The sequence below is a fragment of the Perna viridis genome, chromosome 2 (genome assembly GCF_037379345.1).
Source record: "Perna viridis isolate PV_CMFRI_1.1 ecotype Kerala chromosome 2, ASM3737934v1, whole genome shotgun sequence".
NCBI classification, from domain to species: domain Eukaryota; kingdom Metazoa; phylum Mollusca; class Bivalvia; order Mytilida; family Mytilidae; genus Perna; species Perna viridis.
In genome coordinates this window covers 2,272,300-2,297,775 of record NC_142446.1, presented here as the reverse complement: position 1 = coordinate 2,297,775, position 25,476 = coordinate 2,272,300, and the positions used below count along the sequence as shown (strand labels likewise).

Sequence of the window (25,476 nt, the reverse complement as noted above, 5' to 3'; positions counted from 1 at the left end):
GATAGCCTTAAAAGTAATCATTTTCTGAAAAATTGGTCTATTTTTAAAAATTTATGTCTGATATGCCTCCCCCTTTTTCTTGATCACGTCAAAAACTCTAAATCTTTAAATTCTCATAAAAGGTGATATCTTTGGCTTTAAATTTGTGAATACAGTGTTTTCACATTAAAACATGACCAGTAAAGCGCACCTAAAGCAAACAAAGTACTCAAAAATGGATTTTCCATGTTGCCATAGGGAAATGCTTCTATGTCCTTAACCGCAGTAATGAAAAGTGAGTTTTTCCTCATTTCTAACCAAATTTTTGCTCAAATTTACACAAAACTTGATTTCAAGTGCTGATTACCACCATATTTAGGTAAATATAACCCTCAAAGTTTATTATTTGATATTTTTACCAAATTTTCTACACTTTTCACAAGATAGGACATAAAAATCAGCCAAAAAGACCAATTTTCCATAATTTGGACCTATAACTTAAAAAAATGCATATTATGAAGGATTTTTGTAGTGTATTCCTCTCATAGCAAAGCTTACAAGATCTTCAAGTAGTTTAAAGCTATTCCAAGAAACTTTTCATTTTGCCATAGCTTCAGCTTAAGGCTAGAAACCACTAATTCCACTTCCCATAGGCTTCTATGCAAATTTCACAATATTCAATGGCTTCTCTGGACTTTACCTTAACTTTAACCTGCAGAGGACTATATATCAGCATGATTCTACATATGTAAGCTCACAATCCTTAGAATGGCATGTGGGGTTAGCAGACTTGCAGTGCAGTACTGGTCACTGGAAGTGAAGAGTCTATAAATAGCATGGGAAATCCCAGTGTTTTCACAAGATAGGGGTATATTTAGAAATCATTATGGAGATTAGGCTACACATCACAAGAAGCAAAATGCACCTATAAAATGTACAGAAATGTTTTTCCTTTCAGAAACTGTTTAAAATTTTTAAATAAGATGAGAACTTTTTTCACAGCACTATGAGGAACAGGGGTAATTTCTGCGTAGGACTATTTTTGTGTACGTTCCAAATGCTCATTGGTTGAATTGGTGGTCTGTTTTAACTGACTCAAAATGAAATGATTTTTATATCAAAATGTGCCTATGAATGTAAGCTTTAAGAATAAATAAACTTAATTTGACAGACGTGATACATTTTATAAATAATGAACTTTATTCACCGACATGTCCCTCTTTTTATCGCCATTTTCTTGTCTAAAAAGTTCGTCCTGTCAAGATTTTTGCTTTATTTTTTGACATTTTCCAAAAACAAAAATATATAAATTAAAAGCACTTTTTTTATTCTTTTAAAATCAATTTGAATTTTTTAAATTCCATTGAGTCAAACTAAAGTTATAGCCAAAAATGTATCAGAAAATGTCCGTCCTGTTTTTCTCGTCCTGTTAATAGACCGACATATCTAGCGTCAATCCCCATACCAGCAAAGAATCCAGAATGAAAAACAAAGTCTCATAAACAGAGTCTGATGCAATTTTTATTTATCGTCAATGAAAATTTAAATATTATGATGTTCTAATGTCAAATATGCATTTAAATTGTACAGATTACAAAAAAAAACGGACTGATTTTTGGGTACTGAATTTCGGGTTACACATTTTAGACCTCTTGAACAGAGAAAATCGAAAAAAAAAATCTTTTTTTTTTAACAAACATTTTAAAAATCATTAAACCTAGCCTAACCATCATATCGTATTGTAAATATGTACCTACTTACTTTCAGTTGGAAATATGTAATAATGAAGAAATTGCCAAAATAGTATTTGGGTATGGAGAAAAGTTGGTACAGGTTCGGGTTACACATTTTAGACCATACCTTAAATCTGAACATAGACCTGTCATTTAATTACAGGTCTATTATCTTAATTTTATTTGCAGCAATGATAGAATGATAAGCTGAATAAGTGCCTGATACATATTTACTGATTTTGATTGATTGATTGTTGGGGTTTAATGCCCGAGCAGCAATATTTCAGCTATATTCTGGCTATATATAGATTTTGAGAAGAGATATTAATTGCTAAAAAGGAATTATATATATGGACTATATTCTATGTATTGTTCAGAAACAATTGGGAAATTCCTGACATGAACTGGTGACATACACTGTAAGATATTATTTTGATCCTGAAACATCACCACCCCACCCCTCCCCCAACATTTAACCTCTGATAAGCATCCATATATTTTATACATGTTATGATTAATGCATGCACAGGGCCTTGCTCCCCTATCAAATAGAAAATGAAGAGTATTTGTCAAATAAATAATACTGTTCAGGCTGCTAATAGGGGGAGCAAGTCTCTGTGATAAATGCTTGAAAATCTTCAAATAGTATTTTGATATTTTTTTTTCAATTTATTTCCTGTGTTTTGTTCTTTTAAAGGCATGAAACAACTTCAGATCAATCTTTAAATTCATTAGTTAAATATTGATATAAATGTAACAATTATAAATGTCCTCTCGTCACATTGCTTTTGTAACTATCAATACTGCTGATGGAACTAACCCTGCAAAAAAAAATACAAACAATGTAGAATTCTTGACATGAAAATTTCAGTAGAATTTTTATTTAATCAGAAAACATTATTAGAATTCTTGATAAAAGACAGCAAAAGTAAAATTCTTGTAACTAGTATTTCAAGTTCCATTTATTTGAATAAATTTGAACACTATCAGTGGGCATGAATGTGGTACATATAAAAGTCATTACATAATGTTTAAAATAAACTTTGGAGTTTTGATCATACATTATGAACAAGAATGTTGTGAGTTTGATACCCCTTGCCAAACAAGGACACAATCAGTTAAATTCTCCCCTCTTGCAGGCATCCCATAATAATTATCTTCCTTCAAGCACATCTACATGTGATGTTTAACCTTCCTATGATAGTCATAGGTGCAAAACTCATTGCACAAATTTTTAACATTTTTGTAGAAATTTTATGAATCAATTTTCATTTATTTTTGTAAGCAATTAAGGAATTAGACCAGAGATTAATATGTCAAATGTCACAGATGGATTAAAGTTACTCTCTTTTAATTATTATTGTTCAAATGCTCAATTAGAGTGACAAATGTTTTTCATCTTTCATTTAATTAATATCTCATAATTAGCTTTTGGCATATTTCAAACAAATGTTAATATTGTTCAAAAACATACCAGTCTTGAGCAAATGTCAGTTTTGGACCATAAATAGACGGAAGAAAGTAAACGAATAAAATGTTTGGGTAAAATATAGAATAGAGTTAGAAACAGTAACAGTGAAGTTAACAACTGTACAAAAGGAATACAGTAGAACCTACAGAGTTGTCTAGTTCCAGTCACTCCGAATCATCCATAACCAGCTATCCGCAAACATTTCTGATTCATCTCACTTTCAAGGAACAGATTCCAGTAATCGCCGGATCAGAACTTAACCTTCTGGACTTTATCAAAATTCATTCAAATTTGGATTTAGTGAATTTGGACATTCTTAAATTTGAAAGTTAATATTACAGAACAAGAAACTGTGACAATCTTAATAGTCCATTTTATATTTTGGTTACTTTTGGCTATTGTTATTATTAAATTGTTGAAACTTTATTTGTAGTTACTTTGCCACATATCAGTAACAGAGTCTTAACCTACACATATATCCTGAGTCACTGGAGCCAAGCATACAGAGTTAGTTCCCCTAACCTCATGCTCAACTGGCTCTTGGTGACATATTACCAAAATCTAATCTTAAGGAGAAGTTGCAATTACGAGATCTGTAAACTCAATAAAGTATCTCCCTGACTCTGTGTATGTTCTTATTGCTACTAACAATTCATCAAAGTTTTAAAAAACTTGGTAAAAGATTGGAGGCACTATCCAAGCAAAGGGCCTAAATCAAGTAGTATAAATTAAGCCCCATACCAATAATCCATTATAATTTAAAGTCACAGAAAAACTTCCAAATCTGAGAAAGTTCAAGTTCAGAACTTGTTCTCAAGTTTGTAAATGCAGATACAATAGATGTTAAATGTGAAGACAACTATTACCTATAAAATGAGAAATTTTGAACTAGATTGTGAGAGAGATCACTGAGTGATATCCCCTTTTGTAATAAGCAAAACTCCATTTAAAACATTTGGCAATACTTAAGTTTGATTAACACTTATAGTACACCCACACATATTCATCTAAATAAAAGGCAATCTTATGAGGTGATGGATTGTAGAAAACATTGCAGAACATAAAAAAAAATCAAATTAACATTGTATCTTATTTTCTGTAATGCTCAGGGAAAATATTGATTTTCTATAATGAAGGGGTGGACAGGATGGTACTTCATCCCTACTTCCCTATCCTAGACCAAGCTATTCATGACCCCTTTCATTTTACCTCCGGTTATTGTTACAAACCATAATCCCCACTTCCTGTATTTTAACTCCCTGTTCCCTGCCCCTTCAACCACTGTTTCCCATTCCTTCCACCACCTTTCTCCACCCTTTCAACCACCAATTCCTGTCCCCTTAAACCTGTATACCCATCCCCCTGTCCACCCTCCCTAAAATATATATATATTTATATACTCTTACCTAATTGTTCTAGGGGTTTTTCATAATCTTCTTCGCTAAATACCTTCTTAGGGAAGTTGGTCATTAAGGAAAATCTACTTGTGTCACCATCTGGTCTGTTCATTTCTATAAATAGTCTTACAGCAGCTAATGGCTCCTTTGTTGAGAATGTCTGTGTCAGAGGCTGTCCTGAGGGAAAACGTATCTACAGAAAGAAAATATATTGATGTTGCACATATATGAGTATTTGGAGGAAACACATGTATTCCTGACCATATGGGGCATACTCTATGGTACAACAGTATATGTTATAATTCATCTACTGTGAAACTTGTCTAAACCCAAACACTTTTGGACTTAAAATTGGTTCCATTTAGACTGGTGTTTGATTTGCCAAGGTTCAAAATACATTTAAGTTTCACAGTATTTATGACTTTACAGGCAAGAATGCTCGAGTATGCAAACATGTTTAGTATTTATCAAAATTCTTCACAGGGTGCATCTTGATACCACCACATATATTGGGTCAACTCGAACTTGAAACATCTCCAAATTTGAATTGAGATTAAATGTTTGAAACAACACAGAAAAAAATCAATGATATGGCTAAATTCAGCATACTGAAGAACCCCAACAAGTTAACTCTTCCTTTTAAATAGAATTGTGTGAAAGTTCATGGATGATAATCCTTGCTTGCAACATGTAAAACTCTTCAATTTAAAATCTCAATTTATAGGCATCCAGCTATAATTGGATGGTATGATGGTATTAACCTTCTCTGTTGGCCTGTTGTACATCAGCCACACATAAAAATGTTAATTTGATCTTGAAGTCAAAGTTCAAGGTAAAGGTCACAAATCATGGTACATGTACACAACACATCACCTTGAGCTGATCCACCCTCATGCCATAAATCAAAAGCCTACGCCAAAAAACGTAATAGTTACACCAAGACACAAATCCATTAATTTCACCTTGACATCAAACTTTGTGGTCCAATGCTACCAACCATTATACGTAACTCATTGTCTTCAGCTAATCTACCCTTAAGCCATATATGAAATGCCTACACCACAGGACAAAATTGTTACAGCCTAGACACAATCTGTCATGCAAAATCATAAATTTGACCTGAGGACAAATTTCAAAGTCAAAGTTCACAACAATGTAACACAACAAATTGTCTTGAGCTGTTCTACCCTCATACCAATTACCAAAAGTCTACACCAAATGACTAAGAAAGCCTGGACACACTTGGTTAGCTTAAAGACTGACACACAGATTAATGGATGGACAGACAGACTGATTACTATCAGGTGTCTTATGAAACTAGTTTAATCCCATCCAAGACATGCAACTGTCCATAGTCATGATATGTTGGCCATTAATGTGTCTTTGTGTTGTTATTTTACTTTTTAGTTTTTTTGAGGCAGTAACTGTGAATTTCATTACTTTGTTGCCTGGGCCTTCCAGAGTTTACTTAAAGGTATGTTTACACTAGTTGACAACCTTTTGATGATCTTTGAACATATGTACTATTGTGTATTAAGATTATACACTAGTGCATTTGTTACATTTCACCATATACATCATTTGTCTTTTGATCTTAGTTCTTGGGTATTTACCTGAAGTCTACAGTCAGTGTATTCTGCCTTACCTCAGTATTGATTTACCTGAAGTCTACAGTCAGTGTATTCTGCCTTACCTCAGTATTGAGGGTATCTACTTGAAGTCTACAGTCAATGATTTACGCCTTGTCTCAGTATTGAGGGTCTTTACCTGAAGTATACAATCATTTGTATTCTGCTTTGACCTCAGTATTGATTTTCATGAAGTCTACAGTCGGTGTATTCTGCCTTGACCTCAAAATTGAGGGTATTTACCTTAAGTCTTTAGTCAGTGTATTCTGCCTTGACCTCAGTGTTGATGGTATTTACCTGCAGTCTACAGTCAGTGTATTCTTTTTTAATCCCAGTTTTAACTGCTGGATTTACACCTGAACCTGGGTTCGGCTGCTGCGTGTCTTTCTCTTTGGCAAACTGTAAATTGAAATCAGGGTATGTAATCTTTTAGTTGAATTGATATGATGAGTCTATTGAGAGGGCTAATAATACTGACTACATCAATTATCTCAATAGACCCATCATGATGAGGGAAGTTTTCTTCCTGGGGGGGGGGGGGAGGGCATTATAATAAATGTTAAGTATTAAAATTATAAATTTCCAAATTAAATCTTATTTATATTTTGCTTTAACCTTTAACCCTGTTTTAAAGGAGACTTCAATCAGAACCTTTCACCTTTAACCTTGTTTTAAAGCATTACAGAGGAATGAAGGCTTCAATCAGAACCTTTCACCTTTAATCTTGTTTTAAAGCAATACCTTTGCAGCTCTGTCTCTTTTATCCTTTTCTATCTGCTCCTTTACTCTCTGTCTACAAAACAAATTAGCTATCAATAATTTATAACAAATCTGTTATCATTTCTTATTCATAATATACACAATATATGTTTTGGAGAATGTAAAATAACCTGGTTTGCTAAAATATGCTAAGTTTCATAATGACTAACTACAAAAAAATAAACTGCCTAGTTAGACAGTTTTTCTGGATTTTTCTGCCTTGCCTGACTAACTGTGATCATTATTTATTGCAACACAAGGCAGGAAATTTAATAGATGAAAATAAAAAAGCCAAACTGTTTTTTTTAATGTTAACAAAACAATACATTACCTTCTCTTTCATTTACATAGGTTTTACACATAAATATTCCTTAAAAAACCCAGATTAAGCAGATATCAAAAACAAATATTTTGCAATCATGAAAACTTTCCATTCAATCATTCACACAATAGCAAATCAATTAAAAAATTAACTATCAGGAACAAATATTACTAATTTCTAATAGCATTATATGATAAGAGATCCCCACAGTTTCACAATCAAATGCATAAAAGTATCAAATGATTGATTAAGTTTCAAAATCAAATGCATCATATGACTGCTACAGTTTCACTTTTATTCATCAACTTGTTTAGAAGTTTAGATACAAATGGGTATCATAGTCTTTTGCAAAGTTTATGTAGTGTTAATGGAAACCACTTCAAATTTTAGAAAATTAAGAAAAGGGCATAATCAGAAAAAAAAAGGAAAAATAACAATGATTAGATATTTATACCTCGCTAACTTATCCTCCATTTTTTCTCTCCTCCTCTGTTCTGCTATCTTCTTGATCTCATCTTCTTCTATTCTGTAAATATAATAACTAATTAAACAATCAATAAAAATCATCATCAAATTTCAGAAAAATTATCAAAAGTATTATTTTGTACGTATCAATGACTTCTATACAATAAGTCTGAAAATGGTTAAAATAAATGTTAATTTATACATGGAAAACAACAATGCAATTAGTTCAAGATATTGAAACCAATTAACAGTGTTGACAGACGGTATGAGCAAATGAAAATACTGAAATAAATTCACAATGGGTTGATAGATGAAAACTAAAATATACTTTTACGATTGCTGGTTTACATATATGCAAGTTCAGTGGTGGTTTTGTTGTCTCTTTAAAAATGAAATATGGATGGATTTGCTTAAAATTGGACTGTTTAATGCATATGAACTATTTATGTAATTATATTGCTGTTTGTTGATATCGTCATTTTGAATTATTTACTGTAAATTGAATTTTATTCAAGTTCAACTCTACTTTTGTGTGTAAAAAAAGAAAAAAAATGGCAACACCTAATACAGTTGTGAGACAAAATGATATGGCCACTAACCAGCTACAGACACATGCAACCCCAATCGGTAATCATACTGCTGATGCAAGGAAGATGTTATATGAACAGCACACTATCAACCCTCCTGAAAATACACCTTTCAATACACCTTACGCCCCTCAGGATCATGTCGCACAGACATTATCATTTGTTGACAGCCCAGTAGACCCCCATTTTACATCGATGCCTCAATCATTAATCACAATGATTGGTGATCTTACTGCAAAACTTGATCAACTTGGTGCCTTACCTAATTTTATGGAAAAATTGAATTTGCTCCCTAGTATTAATGACAAGATTATTCAAATTGAAAGGCGATTTTCTTATGTTGAAAGTGAAATTGTATCGATAAAACATGACATGGGTAATTTCAATGCCAGAATCAGCTCTACTGAGACAAATATGAATGACTTGTCTAAAAGAATAGCGGATCTTGAAGCTGAGAAAAACGAAATTATGTCAGATAATTATGAGCTTAAAGAAAGGGTAATAGATGTTCAGACAAGGTCAATGAGAGAGAACTTGATTTTTTCTGGTGTAGATGAAGCAAGTAATGAACAATCGAAAGAAGCAGAAAATGTACACACAGAACAACAACTGAAATGCTTCATTAAAGAGGTAATGAAAATAGAGCAAGAGATGCCGTTCCAAGTCGTTCACAGGCTGCGGCTGCGTACTGATGGTAAGCCTAGGTCAATCATTGCCCGATTTGAGTGCCGAAAGGATAGGGATCTCGTCCTAAAAATTGCACCCACAACACTTAAAGGTACAACGTACAGTGTGTATGAACAATTAAGAAAAAGAATTCTATGAAAGACGAAATGAACTTTGGCCAGTCTTCAGTTGAAAAAAAGACTGGGGAATGATTGCAAAAGGTGATGCATTGTATGTTAATAATGTACCTGTTTATCCTGAGTCGAAACGACCAACTTACAAAAACCAACGGAGAAGGTGAAATATTCCAGACTCTGATGAGTCCCAGCACCGACGTTCTGATAATCAACGGAATGATGAGGGTTGGAAATAGGACAGGCCAACAAGAGGACAGAATGTTTCTGATAATTTAAAACATTTTAATGATCTTAGATTGACTTGTATTAATGTATTTGGCCTTGCCAATAAATTATTAATACCTGAATTTAGTGAAACAATTCAAAATTATGACGTCTTTGTATGCTTAGAATCTAAAACTGATAAATTTGATTTTTTGAATATACCTCCTAATTATTCCTATTATGCAAAACATAGAGATAACTGTTCTAGGAAATAAGGTGGTATTATTGTTATATACAACAAAATTTTAGAAGATAAAATTAAATTTCCAAAATCAAACTGCGATTTTGTGCAGTGGTTGAAATTTTCAAATCCATTCTCCAAAATTGACTCTTTACTTATTGGGTGTATTTATATCCCTCCTGAAGGGTCAAAATATACCTCTGTTGATGCTTATTTGGACATTGAAGCTAATATGCTATTACTATCGGAGGAAAATATGGAATTTTTACTAATTGGGGACTTTAATTCTAGAACGGGTGTTTTGTCAGATGTCACAGAACCTGATGAGAAGTTATTAGATATATTAAAAATTGATACTGTGCAAGAATCACTACATTCAGTCAATATTCTGAAACAAATGAATGTCCCTCTATCTAGATGTAATGAGGATCAGGGTCGACTAAATATGTTTGGATTAAAGCTAATTGATTTTTGTATAGATAATGAGGTTTTTATAGCAAACGGTAGAATTGGTAAAGATGCAAATATAGGGAGAAAAACATGTAAAAATACAAGTTTAACTGATTATGCGATTGCATCACCTAATTTGTTTGTTTGCATAAATGAATTTGAAGCCCTTGAATTTGACCCTATTTTTTCCGATACACATTGTCGAATACACATTAGATTCCATTCATGTTCGAGTGACAATACAGATTTAAATAACAAAGGGAGATTAAAGTTCTACCTATTCATTGGGTAGCAGACAAAAAAAACCAGTTTAATGATAGTATACAAAAAGACCGCGAGGCGATTGACGACTTATTTACTGAAGCAGAAAAACTAGATGTTCATGATAGTAATTTTCAAACGTAGCTCGATATTGTCATTGAAAAAGTGAATAGTATTTTTATTGGAATGGCGGAACAGATGTTTGGAAATCGAAAACGGGTCAGTAGTGTTAAAAAAGTAGATCAGTTTTTTTTTTTTTTTTTATTTTTTTCCAAAATTTTCAACATACAATATACATACAATACATTACACAATTATACATCATAATCATCTTTTAACACAATATGTATATATAAATGTTTAAAAATTGGTGTTTTTCAATTTATAGAAAAAGAATGAGCTACAGAAAGATAAAAAAAGGAACTAGGGATAGCATATAGAAAAGATTTAGAAAAGAAGAGAAAAAAAAAAATTAAATGAATAAGTTGTTGTCCTGTTTACAATATTGACACAATTATGTTAAAACATTTTGGAATTGTTGCCATTTCTTGTTAAATAGTTCAACTCTTTTGTTTTTTACACATAACATTTTTTCTATTTTATACATGTATTTAAGTTTTTCTTTCAGAGCAGTTAAAGATAACATTTGTTTAAAACAGCGTGTGTTATAAATATATTGTTTGATATTTAAAATTATAATATTATATGGTTCTCCCTTGGAAGTATATGATGTGTTTCCAAAAATGAAATTTAACTTAGTTAATGGTATGCTTATGCCATGTATCAAAAACCAATTATCAATTTCACTAATAACATTTTGTACAAACTCACAATTCCAAAATAAATGCTCAATAGTTTCTGGTTCTACATTGCAGAATGTACAAGCAGAATCATTGATAACATTTATTTTAAATAAAAATTTGTTTGTGGCTATTATACGATGGTTTATTCTGTATTGTAACCATTGCAATTTCGTATTATTTGTGACTGTAAATGGTAGCACAAAAATCTTTTTCCAATTCAAAGAATCGTTATCAAGTACTTCAGTCCACTTAAGTTGTCCTTTTGGAGTAGAATCATTTTGGTTTAGTACTTTATACATATCTCTTGAGCCCTTTTTGCTTCTTAAAATAGTTTGCAAAAAAGATGGAATAAATGGACGCTGTAATTTACAGTTTTCTACATAGAAAGCTTTAGCAGCATGTTTTACTGCCGACATTATACTATTATACTTCATAAAATTAATATTGATTCCATATTTGTGTTGTAACTGTTCCAAAGAAAGATATGATCCATCATCATTTATTAAATCATTTATATAATGAACACCATTGACAAACCAATCTTTGTAAAAAACAGTTTCACCACCAATCTTAATTAATTTATTATACCAAACTGGATTGGCAAGAAAGAACTCCCAATCTACATGTTTTTCTTTCTCCAAGACCATTGCCCAGGAATTTAGAACATCTTTCCAAAATTTATTTTTTAAGTTTTTTTGAACATTTTGTACATATCCATCCCCACAATTAAACAGTTTTTCAGAATCTAAAGATGACATAAAGATACTTAGCCACTTTGAATTATTTTGAAAAGCTCGTCTTATCCAAGTAGTTTTTAAAGCTGTAATGAATGAAAACAGATTAATCATTTTAAGACCCCCATCTTGATACTCTTTTTGCAACACATCTTTCTTTACTCTACTGATAGGAGAATTCCATATGAATGTAAAAATCATGTCATTAATTTTTTTGATAATATCGCTGCTTGGGTTAGGTAATGAAATAATAAGATGATTTAACACAGGCAATATAAGCGTTTTTACAACTGTTATTTTACCAATGACTGTAAGGTTTCTTTTTGACCATTGATTTATTAAGTTTTTAATTTGTACAAGTCTTTCGTCATAGTTCAGTTTAATCATTCTATCTAGATCAACATCAAAATTCAGACCAAGGAGCTTAAATGATGTTTCCCCCCAAGTAAGATTCTTGTTTTTGCACAAGATATCTTCACAATATCTTTTACTTCCAATCCAAATTACTTGGGTTTTGGAGAAATTAATATTCAAACCTGAGATTCCAGCAAACCAATCTAATTCTAACAATGATTCTTGTAAAGATTTTTCAGTTCCATCTAAAATTAATGAAGTGTCATCTGCGAATTGTGACAGTTTATGTTCAATTTGTGTAATGTGAAGTCCATTAATGTTTTTATTACCTCTAATTTTTATTGCCAGAATTTCAGCGCATAAAATGAAAAGATAGGGAGACAGTGGATCACCTTGTCGACAACCCCGCTCTATATTAAAAAAATCTGATAAGTATCCCCCCTGTATTACTGCTGACTTAATATTACAATAAAATACTTTGACCCAATTTATGATACTGTCCCCAAAATTGAAAAAATTCATAACAGTCTGTAAAAAATCCCAGGAAATAGAATCAAAGGCCTTCTCAAAATCTATTAATAACAAAAGCCCTGGAATTTCATGTTCTTCTGTATATTTCATAATATCGTATATAAGTCTCAAGTTTTCTCCAATGTATCTCCCACTTATAAAACCAGTTTGATCTAAGTCAATAATTTTATCCAAAACTTTTTTTAATCTATTTGCAATTGCAGCAGAACCTATTTTATAAATTGTGTTTAATAATGAAATTGGACGCCAGTTTTTTAAAAAGTGGCGTGGTTTATTTCCTTTTGGCAAACATGTTATTATGCCTTGTTTTTGAGTTATAGAAAGTTGGCCTATAGTAAAAGCATGATTTAAAGATTTAACTACAAAAACTTGCAAGTCTTTCCAAAAAAATTAAAAAAATTCAGAAGAGAAACCATCTGACCCTGGTGTTTTATTATTTTTCATATTTTTTAGTGCTACTCCAGCTTCTAGTAAAGTAATTTCACCTTCTAATATATTCTGTTCCTCATCAGTTAAAACATTATAGTGATTATTTCTTAAATCATTTTTTAAATTTTGAACGTTGACCTCAGCATTTATAACTCTTTGTCTATACAGATTTTCGTAAAATAATTTAACTTCATTTAGTATTTCAAATTGATTTGTTACTACACTACCATCATCTCTTTCTACCTTGGGTATAATTTTACTTGTAAAATTTCTGGATTCTAGACCACAGAAATAATTTGTAGGCTTTTCGCCCTCCTCAATCCATTTAGCTCTTGATCTAATGATTTTGCCTTTTATTTTATTTTTTCTTAAAGATTCTAGTTCCTGCTTCTTATTCTCCAAATTAATTAAAGAATTTTCGTCCAAATTAGTTTATAATTGTACAATATCATTTTTCAACTGCTGTTCCTTTTTTTCATTTTCCTTCTTTTTATAACTTGAATAAGAAATAGTTTTTCCTCTTAATTCAACCAATAAGATTTCTAAAAACAACTGACTATCTATTGTAAATTGAATTTCAGAATTACTTACACTGTCAAAATTATCAAAATTATATACAAGTACTGCATATTGTTTTTTAATTTCATCAATTTTTTCTTTTATAGTGTTCACATACTCCTGATCGTACAACAAAGAATTGTTAAATTTCCATAGTCCTTTTCCCCTAACAAAAGGGTTGAATTCTAAATGTAAAACAATCATGGAATGATCTGATCTATAACTAGGTTCAACATTACAATTTTTCAAATTATTTAACATATTAGCTGTAAATAGAAAGAAATCCAATCGTGCCTGTTTAAAAGGGGTCCTTTTCCTCCATGTGTACCTCTGTAAACTTGGATAAAGCTCCCTGAATGGATCAATTAAATTTCTTTCTTCTATAATTTCTAAAATAGTATTTCTAGCATTAGGATTATTTATATTGACATAATTACAATAATCAATGACTGGATCTAACACAAGATTAAAATCTCCACAAATCACATAATATTCATTTTCGAAATCTTCAACTAATGATATAACATGTTGAAAAAAGTTAGGATCATCTAAATTTGGCCCATATAAAGACACAAGAGTCATTTTTATTTTGTCAATCAAAATTTCTAAAATTATATAATTTCCATTTCTATCTTTCTTTTCTTTTATAATCTTACATTCAAAATTATTATTAACTAGTATAGCAACACCTCTAGAATTTGAGGTATAAGAAGCAAAGAAACATTCATAACCCCACATAGATCTAATACTGTTTTCAATTTCATCTGTGAAATGTGTATCTTGAAGACAATATATATTGTATTGCTTTGATTTCAAAAAATTAAATACATCTTTTCTTTTTGCATAATCACGTAAACCTTGACAGTTAACAGATAATATCTTCAATGAACTCATTAGGTATTATTATAATATAATAGCAAATTGTAAATATATGTACATAAAATAGACACAAGTAATAACACAATTTCCATCCTACACAGGACAACTAAATATAAAGCATATATAGAATAAAAGTAAGTCAAAAGAAGAAAGCATAAAAGGATAGAAAAAGAAAGGAAAGAGTATAAATCTTTGATTGAAATGAATGAACACACCAAGTATACCAAGGTATTACATAGTAGAAAAATAAAATAAAAATACAAAATCAAGATACCATGCATCATGATGCATTTTTCTCAGCTTTGCAGCACAAATTAAGTTTGTAAATCTGAAACCCTGAAAATTTTTAATCTTCAATTTTAAATGAAAATTTTTTTTTTCTTAAAATTATATCAAATGAATATTTGTTAAATACTTTTCAATTGTTTACTTTTGTGACGTAAATCCGAATATAACAAATCAATGCACAACCAAAACAGTAAATGTAAATTAAAAATTTTCCAGTTATCTCCCTTATCTAACTAGCTACATCTAACATTGCATTTAATGTTCTATTTTAAGTCATGCTATAAAGTATTTAAATGAATCATCAAATCATTCCTTAGCAAAAGCACTGAAAAAATAAGGCATGTAATTCAATTGCAGAAAAAAAATCTAAATTAAAAAAATACAGTTAACTCACAGTTTACCAAGTCTTACATTCTGATCACTTCCCTTGCCTAATCCTCAAGTTAATGTCATCATACAGTCCAAGCTTTAACCGTAGATCACTTTCAGTTACCCCATACACATTACAGTTATAATACCACACCGATGCAAAACATCCTATGTCTTTCATTTTTGTCATAAAATCCAGATTTCTTTTTGTGATGTCGTCGTAAAATCTTACATTGTTTTGCAAATTTTTTTTCTCCTTCATTACTTGTCTCTTCACATCCGTACTGAATAGCTTCACGATTAATGGTTTCGGTCCTGGTTTATTTGACGGAAGTCTATGAATTGCCACTACGTCTCTTTCTTCCAATTGCACCTTAAGATCCTTCTTTACAATTTCGATAAAGTCCTTGCGTAAGTTTTGACGTTCTTTCTGTGGAAAATTGTGCACTTTGATGTTGGTTTTTCTGGAATATTGTTCGTTATAGTTGCTAGATAGTAGATCAGTCTTGGTTCAACACGGATTGTAAATTGAAGTGTGCAGCTTTTCATAAAGCAAAGAAAAACTATGATGTTAATAAAAACGAGACGAACCGATTGTGCTTAAAACAAGCAAGTAGCGACTATCATAGACCCATTAATAGGGCATACAGAGATTATGAATTTAAGGCTGAGAGTATAATACGAGAGAAGGCTAGAAGTGATCCGAATAGAATATAGAAGCTACTAAACGATTTCAGTAATTGTAATAAAAACAATACCCCAACATCTCAACTGAGACTTTACTTGATTATTTTGAAGAGTTAAATAAAAATAAAGATAATGTTATAGATGACTTTGGATCGAATTTTGAAAATGTTAATGATGATGTAATTAATGATATTATCAATGGATATATATCAGATGAAGAAATAATGGTTACTGTGAAAGGCCTAAAAAACTCGAAAGCCCCAGGCATTGATAATGTTATTAATGAATAAATAAAAAGCACTGTACATATTTTGTTACATTTCTATGAAAATATATTTAATAAGATACTGGACTCTGGAAAAATACCAGAATCTTGGTTAGTTGGAATTATAGTACCAATTTACAAAAATAAAGGTGATCCGACATATCCAAATTCATATAGAGGTATAACTATGGTGTCAGCAATGGGAAAACTTTTTACAGCGATTCTTAATTCTAGGTCAACAAAATTAGCAGATCTACTTGATATGATTCCTCCTTCTCAAGCAGGCTTAAGAAAAGATCACTCCGCAACAGATAATATATTTTGTTTATATTTACTTATTTAAATCTACTTTTCATCTGGAAAGAAGCTATTTTGTACATTTGTGGACTTTCAAAAAGCATTTGATACAGTTTGGCGGAGTGGCATGTGGCAAAAAATGATAAAAAATGGGGTAAACGGAAAAATACTTAAAATAATTTATAATATGTATGATAATATAAAATCTTGTGTAAGAAGTGGGAATGAGTTATCTGGTTTCTTTGCTTCAGGAATTGGTGTGCGTGAAGGCAAAAATTTATCGCCATTTTTGTTTTCAATATTTCTATCAGATTTGGAAGAATATTTCATTCAAAATGATATAAAATGCCTGGAAAGAGTTAATAAAAATTTTCAAAGAGAATTTGATATGTACATGAAAATATTTTTGTTATTATTTAGTAAATATTGTAAGCAGTGGAGGCTGTCTGTAAACTTGGATAAAACATAAAATCATGGTTTTCTCAAAGAGGATATCAAACAAAAATAGAGATTCATATTTGATGACGTTATTATTCAAGTTGTTGATTCTTTTCCGTATCTAGGGATACTGTTCGACTATAACTGAAAATTTTCACTAGCACAAAAACATTTAGTTGAAAGGCCATGTACGCATTGATACATAGAACTAAAGGATTGTGTCTACCAATTGATATACAGTTGAAGCTCTTTGATATATTAGTAGTACCCATTCTATTATATTCATCAGAGATATGGGGTTTTCATTGCAATAAGGAAATAGAAAAGTTGCATTTGTATTATTTGAAACTTATCTTAGATGTTAGATCAAATACTCCTAATTACATGGTTTACGGTGAAAAGGGGAGATTCCCGTTGGATATACTTATAAAACAACGAATGTTATTTTTCTGGTCAAATTTATTGAGCCAAAGTAAATTATCAAGTTCTCTGTATGATTTTGCATATGTGTTGTTTTCTAATAATGATTTAAATATAGCCTGGCTTTTGAGTATGAAATCATTATTTGATAACCTAGGCCTTAGTTATGTGTGGAAATCAGAATCTGTTTTAAGTAAATTTGTTGTTAAATATGTAATAAAACAGACATTGATTGACCAATTTTGTCAGAAAATGTACAGTGATATGAATGTTTCTACTAGGGGCCAACTTTATTCGGACTTGAGACTGCCAAATTTCTTCAGAAAATTTATCTGTAAACTCAGATGTTTGAACATAAAAATACCGGTAGAGACTGGTAGATGGGTTGGGGTACCACGACATGAACGTTTTTGTCATTTGTGTACAGAGAGGGTAGTTGGGAACGAATTACATTATTTGTTTTTGTGTAAATGTGCAAAAGTTACTGAAATCTGTGATAAGTATATTTGGGCATATTATATAAATAGACCATCGAAAGAAAAAATGTATGATCTGTTGACGTTGTGCAATATAGCAGTGCTTAAAAAATTGGCATTGTTTGTCAAAGATCTCATGAAATTACTATAACCTACATTCAAGAATAATAAGATTCCATCTGTCTCTGGTAACATGTTATATCAACTTGTATATAAAGTATCTGGGCTCAGATTTTAACATGTGCTTCCTGATCATGAATAGTTTTTGAATTATCGATCATGATTATATTGGTCAATATATTGTTCATACAATGTTTGTTTATGTGTATGAAAATTTACTATTTATTTGTATGAATGTCTATCTTGTCTGTCATTGTTGTATTGTAAATGTGTTAGTTATCTGCCTTTTGTTACAGTGTAATACCTGTCAGAGAGTATTAATAAAACTTGATACTTGAAACCAACTGAACATGGAAAGACCAGACAAAACTCAAGGAAGATCAATGTAGATTGGAGAGACAAAATGGTGGTTACCTGACTTCTGACCCTCACAAAATGAAAGGTACCTGTCTTCTGACCCTTACAAAGTTATGGTACCTGACTTTTGACCTTACACAATAAATGGTACCTGACTTCTGACCCTTACAAAGTGAAGAGTACTTGACTTCTGATCTTACAAAATAAAAGTTACCTGACTTCTGACCTTACAAAATGAATGGTACCTGACTTCTGACCCTAACCAAATGATGGGTTTCTGACTTGTGACCTTTACAAATGCATGGTACCTGTCTTCTGACTCTTACAAAAGTAATGGTACCTGATGTCTGATCTTACACAATGAATGGTACCTGACTTCTGACCAATACAATGTGAATGGTACCTGAGTTTTGACCCTTACAAAGTGAAGGGTGCATGACTTCTGACCCATACAAAATGATGGGTACCTGACTTCTGACATTACAAAATGATGGTTACCCGACTTCTAACCCATACAAAATGATGAGTACTTGACTTCTGACCATAAAAAATGATGGGTACTTGACTTCTGACCCTTACAAAATGAAGGGTACCCAACTTCTGACCCTTACAAAATGAGAGTACCTGACTTCTAACCCTTACAAAATGATGGGTTCCTGACTTCTGACCTTACAAACTGAAGGGTGCATGACTTCTGACCTTAACAAAATGATGGGTAACTGACTTCTGACCTTACAAAATGAAGGATACCTGACTTTTGACCCATACAAAATGATGGGTACCTGACTTCTGACCCGTACAAAATGAAATGTGCCTTACGCCTTGACTATACTTATTTGAACTTCCAGTCAAACTACATTAATCAATTTCTTGAAACAACTGAAAGATATATATGCTAGTATATTTAACTTAATATAAAGGTAACTCTCACTTGGATTTTATTGATACTATTTCCTTTCCTTGAGTTCTTCTCTGTTTTTCTCTAGAAATCTGTTCTTTCTTTTCTTGATCTTCTCTTTCTAGTCTTTTCTGTTTTAATTTCTCTTGTAATCTGACATAAAAACAAGAAGCTCCCATTAGCCTGAATTGCTCACCTTGTTCAATTTTTGCTTTTCAAGGGCAGTAAACTATAAACAAGGAGTTGTCCAATAATGTTGACTGGAAAGAAGACTTAAGTAGGACATATAAGGATCATTTCATCGTTGAAAGTTTCTTTCTATCCATAACAGTTTTCAAGATATTGGCTAAAAACATCTTTTTTCACCTTCCAAGCGCAATAACCCTGACAAGGAGCCATCCAACGTCTTTGATCAAATGCAGAATTTTGTAGGCCTTATTATAAGGATCAACAATTGAACTAATATGGCTAAACCAAATGGTTTTGAAGATATATGAGAAAAACTTCTGTCTAACCCCTATGTTCTATTTTTAGTAATGGTGGCCATGTTTTTCAACAAATCAAAAATACTGACATCAGTTTTATGTAGAATATCATAAGGAACATTTTAATACAAAGTTTGATTCTAATTGGTCAAGTAGTGTCAGAGGGGAAGAAATAACATTAATCAAAGTGCTGTTAGCACTGGAGATTTTTTATTCTTATGAAAATTTTAGCATGAACAAACTTTTGAATGATGTAAAATAAAACTGTAATCATACATTTGTGTTTCCCATATTATTTAGAACTGGTTAATTTTTTCAAAATGTAGAAACTGAAAGTCATTCTTACTACTGATTATTGAAGTATGAACTGTAAGCAATAGTTCATACTTGTTTACAAATTTTGTTCCATTTCACCTTTTTCCCAAATTTTTAAACCTGTCCAAATTTTAATTTTCACTAACCGTCGAACACTATTTTAACTGAGTATTTTTCCTACACTGTAATTTTTAAATTTGCCCAAAAATTTTACTTAGTTAAAATCACTTCTTTTCACTTCCTGTTTATTCATCATAAAATATTAATGATTAGGATTAAGATTTTGACTGACAAGTGTGTTAAATGAAACATTCTTCACACATTTAATGTTTGTTGAAACATTTTTAAAAGAGATATTGCATGATATAAAAGGAATTACATTTGGACTATATTTTTGTGTAGAGTTCAGAAATAGTTCCAGGCATAAACTGGTGACAAGGTATTTTTAAAAATAGTAAAAGAACATTGAAAAATAGCAATAACTCCAACATGGCTTAACAGATCAAAACATTCATACAAAGTTTGGTTCTAATTGGTCAAGTAGTGTGAGAGGAGAAGATTTAAAAAAAAATAACATTAAATATAGAAAAAAAAATCGTTGAAAAAGGGCAATAACTCCAACAAAGCTTAGCAGATCAAAACGAAACTTTGACCACAGATAGATCTCATCATGCTGCACACTTTTATCCATGTCAAAATTCTACTAAACCTAAAGGTTCTGGAGATATATGAGAAAAACATATCTGACCCATGTTCTATTTTTAGTAACAGCGACCATGTTTTTTGATGGATCAAAAATCCTCATATCAGTGCCGTGCAGAATACCTCAAGAAAATTTATAGTTAAGTTTTTATTGATACAGTAGTTTCAGAGGAGAAAAGTTAAGAAAAATTTTTAATGACTACATCAACCATGAATGCCTAGTGATGGCAATAGCTCAAATGGCCTATGGCCAGGTTACCTAAAAAAAAAAACGAACAGTAATAAAACTTTATACAAATAGACAGAAATAATCATACATATTAAAACATGTCTTGAAGAAAATCATTGAGCAATAATAAATCTTTCTCATAAAAACCTCAATGTAAGAAGCACCCTCACTATTTATGGGTCAATAAAAAGGTTAATAACCACAAGAAAAATGGCCTGAAAATCCAGAAATTATCTTTAAATGGCATTTGATCACAATGTGTAAGTCATACTCTCAACAGTCATATATAAAGTTTAAGACCAATGTCTTTCAATGTCATAGGATTCCAGTTACCTACTTTAAGTTAATGTGTGTGTTTCTTTTCCCAAACATGTTTTTAGCCCTACCTGAGCCCCTATAACCCCCCTATATACAAATAGGTGAAAAGATACAATTTTAACAATTTAGGGATTAGGAACTAGTATGGAAAGGAGTCAGCCATTAACTTATTGCATCCTTTCCTTCTTAGGACCAGGCTCCTAATATGCATGAAGATACATGTATGTCAGTAACACTAAGGTCCCATATTGCCATACTTCAGCAGATATGGGGAGAAGGGTACAGGTGTAGTATGTGACACTGTGGATTAATATTGCTTCTCAATTATGCAAAAGATATGGGGAGATGGGTACAGGTACAGTATGTGACACTGTGGATTAATATTGCTTTTCAATTATGCAAAAGATGTATATTACAATGAAAATATGAAGCATTGTTTTAACTTTTTCATCAAATTTATTAAAAGCTATGCATTTACTTACACAATTTTGTAAACTGATAATGTGACGTTCTGATTAATTAACACTGATTATTCCAAATACAAATTGTATCACCAAATCATAGTAGTCAATTTGACTAGGTGTATTTAACTGAAAATCACTTAAAAAGAATTGATACAAAACTATGTATGGTAAAATTACAAACATTTATTTTAAAAAGCCAGTTTCATGGGAGAGGAACAAGGAGGAACTTTTCATAGAAATGTAATGCGAATTTTTTTTTAATTATCACACAAAAACAGCTTTGAGGCCTCAAATGTTCCTTTTGAAACATTTAAGAATGTTAGATAAGTGTTCCACAGAAAATTTCAGAGAAATTCTATTGACAAGTTGTTTAATGGTTTGTGAAATTGGGAAAATTTCCCATGCAATCTATATAGAATCTTGAAAAAAGACTACTATAAGGCTAAATTATCTCAAGTTTGATGCCCTATTTTTGTTAAATTTAGGTTATAAAGTTTATGTTAATTCAAAGTGATCTGCAGAGATCTACCTTTAGATTATTTAATGACAAGACTTACACACAGGCAAAATTTCAACATATAAAATATATAGAAACATATAAACAAGCATGGTGAATATATGTTTCTGTGTCCTAAAATAAATATAAAAACATACAAAAAACACACTTTTTTCATATATGAAATCCTATCGATATGATTATCACATGATTTTCATTTACTTGTTTTTCATGAATGAATTTGTTATTCTGACACATATGTTTTCCACATGCTTTTTATGGTGGTCCTAAAGATATAAAAAAAACATTTGACAAACATGTTTTTCAGGTGTTTTTAAAACATGTGAAAAACATATGTTGCATTTTTTTCTGTGTAAACTACCACAATTTTTATGAAGTCATATGTAAATTGCTGTTAACACAAACTTTTCCAACTGTTCTTTCTTCTCCTCAGCTGTCAATGGTTTGATGACATCAGAAGATTCAGAGAAACTGGCATGCTGTGTTTTGATAGCATGGGCTTGAGCCTCTTGGTCATTTCGCAATAGTTTTCCACACCTGCCAATTGTAAACAGAGAATTAGTTTTCTGCACCTGCCATTTGCAAACAAAACATTAGTTTTCCACACCTGCCAATTGCAAACAAAACAAAATATCCAATCAAGGTACGATAAAAACTCCTAACATAGAATAATCTGTTATTCACACCTGTCTCTTTACACAATAATAAAATATGGTGAAATTCACTTAGCTGCATACCACTTCATATACTACAAACACAAAACCATTCCCTATCATTTCCATGTAAAAAAAAAATCTTACTTGCATGACAAAAGGGCAAAGATTAGAAAATTCTTCTTAATTGCATATTTTACATTGCATCTTTCAAAATGTCATTAAAATGTACATAAATTGCTAAAACAACAGTAAATTGTAAAGTGAAATCTATGTAAAGCATCACTACTCCCAACACTTAATGTTAACCATGAAGCTATAAACAAGATTCACTGAAACATGAGCTAATATATTTGAAATTTGAAAAGACGGCAACATGTTATCTTACCTTTGTCTCTACACTAAGACATGCATCTTATTACATCTTATTCATCTTACTCAAATACAGTGAAACATTGGGTACTCCCCTTTGAAATAAAATTATGATAATTGCATAGTTAAGCAATGAGTGTCTACTAATCATTAATCACGACATAATCAGATAAAGATGACCTTGTGATCATAGATACCCCTACATTTCCTGATAACATACTCATCACATTTCAAAGAATTGGCTTGAATTGAATCTGTTGGTTCTCCACCAGCAGCAGTATCAGAACTGGTTCCCTGTCCATCATTAGTGGATTCCAATGTCTGTCCACTCTCAGATGCTGTAAAAAAAATAACTTTACTTATTGCCAAGGATTATATTGATCTAGGAATTAAAACTTGGTATTTAACTTAATACAATGTTTTAAAAAGTGTATGGTTCTTAATACCTTTATATATCACAATAAACAGTCTGTCTTAAAGTGTATAACATAGTAAAGCTAGCATGCAGTCCTTTTAATTTGAATGTAACAAAGTGTAGCACCCAGTCTGTCCTTCCAATCTAAATGTTACAACAGTGTAGCATCCAGTATGTCCTTCCAATCTGAATATAACAAAGTGTAGCATCCAGTCTGTCCTTTTAATTTAAATGTTACATGGTGTAGCACCCAGTTTGTCCTTTCAATTTAAATGTCACAAAGTGAAGCACCCAGTTGTCCTTTCAATTTGCATTTGATTAGTCCATATTAACTTGCATTAATAGGCCAGTTTTGTTTTTGTTTTTTTGTTTAAGTGACAAAGTACATCCAATATCATTTCACATGACATTCATTAATGAGGTGAAGATTGAAAATGTCAACTGTAATTTTGCTTTCATGCTGAAATAATCTAAAAGCTAAAATTATCTTGTAGATGTAACATTTGCACTGTTAAAGGTTTGTCAAAAGGAAAATTTAAAATTTCCTTGTATTAAATCAACATTTCCACAATTACTGCATGATTCATATGTCCTTGCCCATTGCTAAGACGTAATGGACTTAAACACATGCATCACTGCTCACTTCAAGGACATTTATGATCAACATGTATGCCCTTGCCCACTGCTAAGACATTATGGACTTCAACCCTATTCCCTTGCTCACTACTAGGCATAACGGACAAATGCCTATACCCTTGCCAATTGCAAGGCCATTAATGATTTCAACATATATACCCTTGCCCACTGCTGACATTATGGACTTAGACCAGGCTCTTCAGTCAAAGGTTGAATTGGTAACTATTATGAGGTAAGTGACAGATTGTATCTCGATACTACTGCTATGTAAGAGATTTATCCTTAACTTAACTACGTCAATTGTCCTAGGAAACTAGAAACCGACTGCTCCATGGACAGGTGCAACCGCAATACACTAAAAACCAACTCCTCCAAGGACAGATACAACTGCAATACACTAGAAACCAACTGCTCCAAGGACAGGTGCAACTGCAATGCACTAGAAACCAACTGCACCGTTGTCAGGTCTAACGGCATTTCACTAGAAATCAACTGCTCCTACAACTGGTGCAAACTATGTTACACTAGAAACCAACTTCTCCGCTATACTGCTCTAAGGACATAGGTAAACCAAGACAAACAAAAAACCAACTGCTCTAAGGAGAGGTGCAAACCATGACATACTATAATCCAACTGCTCGAAGGAAAATGTGAAAACCAGTGCCTTTTCCCAGTCAGTGTGACTTCCATCTGGCTAAATTTATGCCTTTCAAAGGCAATAACTCTAACAAGGAATAGTCTGACTATTCTGACTCAATGAAGAATTCAGTAGGACTTAATACAAGGATCATTTAACGAATTAAAAGTTTTTTCTATCTATTATAGTTTTCAAGATACTGGCTTAAATTTGCTCAAAACTTTGATCCCATGCAGACTATTGTATGTCTTATAAAAAGGATCATTTCGGCAACTGAAAGAATTTACCTCAACCTGGCAGATTTGGAGAATTATGAGAATAACTTCTAGCCCTTTGTTCTATTTTTAGTAACTGCAGCCATGTTTTTTTCGACGGATCAAAAATCCCCACATCAGTTCTATGCAGAAAACCTAACAGAATATTTACACTAATTTGGTTCAAAATGGTCCAGAAGATAAATTTTTTAAAAAGAAATAACATTAAAAAGAGCCAAAAAATGTCAAAAATGGGCAATAACTGCAACACGGCTT

The 25,476-nt window shown here is 31.6% G+C and overlaps 1 protein-coding gene across 1 annotated transcript in view; it reads right to left on the bottom strand.

The window, feature by feature from the left end:
- Window positions 1–2,427: 2,427 nt before the first annotated feature.
- Window positions 2,428–25,476, bottom strand: part of LOC148623285 (UBX domain-containing protein 1-like) — a 36,265-nt gene continuing 13,216 nt past the window's right edge. Inside the window, exons 4-11 of the mRNA XM_088565014.1 lie at window positions 23,479–23,596; window positions 22,639–22,770; window positions 19,237–19,356; window positions 7,744–7,815; window positions 6,950–7,001; window positions 6,506–6,607; window positions 4,590–4,773; window positions 2,428–2,533 (exon numbers count right to left, since the gene is read on the bottom strand). Of these exons, the coding sequence (XP_088421140.1) occupies window positions 2,490–2,533; window positions 4,590–4,773; window positions 6,506–6,607; window positions 6,950–7,001; window positions 7,744–7,815; window positions 19,237–19,356; window positions 22,639–22,770; window positions 23,479–23,596 (824 nt within the window). The 3' untranslated portion in view covers window positions 2,428–2,489. The remainder of the gene's footprint in view (window positions 2,534–4,589; window positions 4,774–6,505; window positions 6,608–6,949; window positions 7,002–7,743; window positions 7,816–19,236; window positions 19,357–22,638; window positions 22,771–23,478; window positions 23,597–25,476) is intronic.